Below are 2,500 nucleotides of genomic sequence, written 5' to 3' on the forward strand. Positions count from 1 at the left end.
AAAAGCACATAGGGTTTATTATTAATTTTGGTCTTTTCAAGTTTCGAAAAGGATGGAAAATAATTATTTTAATGGTTATAATTTCAATGAACAATCATCGAAATAGCTCTGTGGATGAGAAGAGTAGGCGATTATGTTTATGCATGAAGGATTCTCAAGTGGAATTGCTCGCTGTGGGAGCCAAGCCATAGGCCTGTATTTTTTACTCAGCTTCAAGGAATTGTCATTACTTAATTAGTTAATTACTTTTACCATTACTACCATATACTCAATGAATGAATGAAAGGTATTTTATTTAATGTGTAGGATGCCAGGCCGGGCTATCTTTAGAATAGCACATGTTCATGTTTACAATCTGTACAATATCCAACAGTGTTAAAGTTTCAATGTCTTTTCAGGCGTTACTTCACATCTTGCTTGCCTGTGACAGTATACTTAAGGGCTAACACTGTCACACGCATTACATAAGGCAAGAGAGCTTCCTACCTAACTAGCTAGGTACACCTGCACCTGCAGCGCTGCAACTGTGAACGTGTAGTAAAAGCCGACCTTCAGCAGACTTTCCTTATTCACCGCTCGTCCAGTAGTCTACGAATTTCGTGGTGGCAGCGACTTCGTAATTTCTTATAACTGATTCGAGTGAAAGATTATCATCATCAATTTGGCAATAAAATTGTCCATGCACTTTTTGGCATAATTCTTGCCAGCAGAGCGGGCTATCCGGCCAGTACGTGGGTGCCGCCGTCATCAAAATAAACCCTATATGTTTTTTTTCCAAAATATAGAATCGCGTCTTTTGTGACGTCATCAAAATCTGACGTCATGACCTCCTCGAGTTGCTACTGATCTACCCTTTCCCATCATCTACTTTAATCGGCCTGGGTTCTCGACACTGCTTATCGCATAAATTTCTCTAATTTCTAAAATTCAGTATCTGTGATGCGATATCTAACGCAGTAGTGAATATGTAACATTAGTTGCTTTATCAAGAAAATACAGTTGGTGAAAAATTATGATGCATGTGTATATCTATGTGTGCATTCACGTGTATGTGTATGCGTATGTGTATGTGAATATGCATGAGAATAAGTATGTTTATGTATGATCATGCGCATGTGTACCATTACAACCAAGAATATGAACACGATGGCAGAGCCCCGGCTTCGGATTAATATGTCTGCAACTTCTTTCATAACCATGACAATATTCACAATGCGGTTAAAGCTTGCAAAAGTATTACTTAGAGTGCAATGTTATATCCACTTTTACAACAAGATACAAAGGAAACTCTAATCGCCACCGAAGCCTGAGCCCCAGCGTCGCATTCGAACGCCCTGCCGCGGTGGAGGCGACGCTCATGTGTAAGTCCGTGGCAGAGTGTTCACGTGTGCGCATGTGCTGGTGCGTGTGCAAGTTCATATACGTATGTCTGTTGCCTATACAGCAATAGGTGCAAGTGTATATGTATCCGTGAGCGTCTAAATGAATGAGAGCGTGCGAATGCGTGCGCGTGTGTTTGTGTATAAGCATACACATATACATTATATATATACATATATATATATATATATATATATATATATATATATATATATATATACATATATATACATACATAAATATATGCATATACATGCACATATATACATATATGTATACACATACACACATATACACATACATACATATATATATATATATATATATATATATATATATATATATATATATAATATATATATATATATATATATATATATATATATATATATATATATATATATACATATATACACGTATTTATTCATACATATATATATATTCAAATATATGTACACACACACACACACACACACACACACACACACACACACACACACACACACACACACACACACACACACACACCGCACACACACACGGACACACACACACACACACACATGCACGCACAACACACACACACACACACACACACACACACACACACACACACACACACACACACACACACACACACCCACACACACGCACACACACACACGCACACACACACACACACACACACACACACACGCACGCACGCGCACACACACACACACACACACACACACACACACACACACACACACACACACACACCCCCCCCCCCACGCACCCCCCCCACACACACACACACCCCCCCCCACACACACGTACCCCCCACACACACACGCACCCCCCCACACACCACACGCACCCCCCCACACACACGCACCCCCCCCCACACACACACACGCACCTCCCCCCCCACACACACACGCACCCCCCCCCCCACGCACACACACACCCGCGCAATCCTCCGGGCCTTACCTTTGTTATCCTCGAACCAGGTGTTGGGGTTGGGCGCGAGGGCGGGGTTGGACAGGAACCGCTTCATCTCGCCGCGCTCCTCCTCCAGCATCAGGTCGTAGAGGGGCGTGCCCGCGAGGTCGCTCTGTCGCCGCGGAGAAGAGAGGGG

General features: G+C 42.6%; 1 protein-coding gene across 3 annotated transcripts in view; it reads right to left on the reverse strand.

Moving 5' to 3' along the window:
- LOC113827887 (circadian locomoter output cycles protein kaput) overlaps positions 1-2,500 on the reverse strand; it is a 136,213-nt gene that overhangs the window by 24,418 nt on the left and 109,295 nt on the right. For all 3 annotated transcript variants that reach the window (XM_070115063.1, XM_070115062.1, XM_070115061.1), the window contains exon 5: positions 2,353-2,476. In XM_070115063.1, coding sequence (XP_069971164.1) covers positions 2,353-2,476 — 124 coding nt within the window. The remainder of the gene's footprint in view (positions 1-2,352; positions 2,477-2,500) is intronic.

This window comes from Penaeus vannamei, chromosome 37 (assembly GCF_042767895.1).
Source record: "Penaeus vannamei isolate JL-2024 chromosome 37, ASM4276789v1, whole genome shotgun sequence".
Taxonomy (NCBI): domain Eukaryota; kingdom Metazoa; phylum Arthropoda; class Malacostraca; order Decapoda; family Penaeidae; genus Penaeus; species Penaeus vannamei.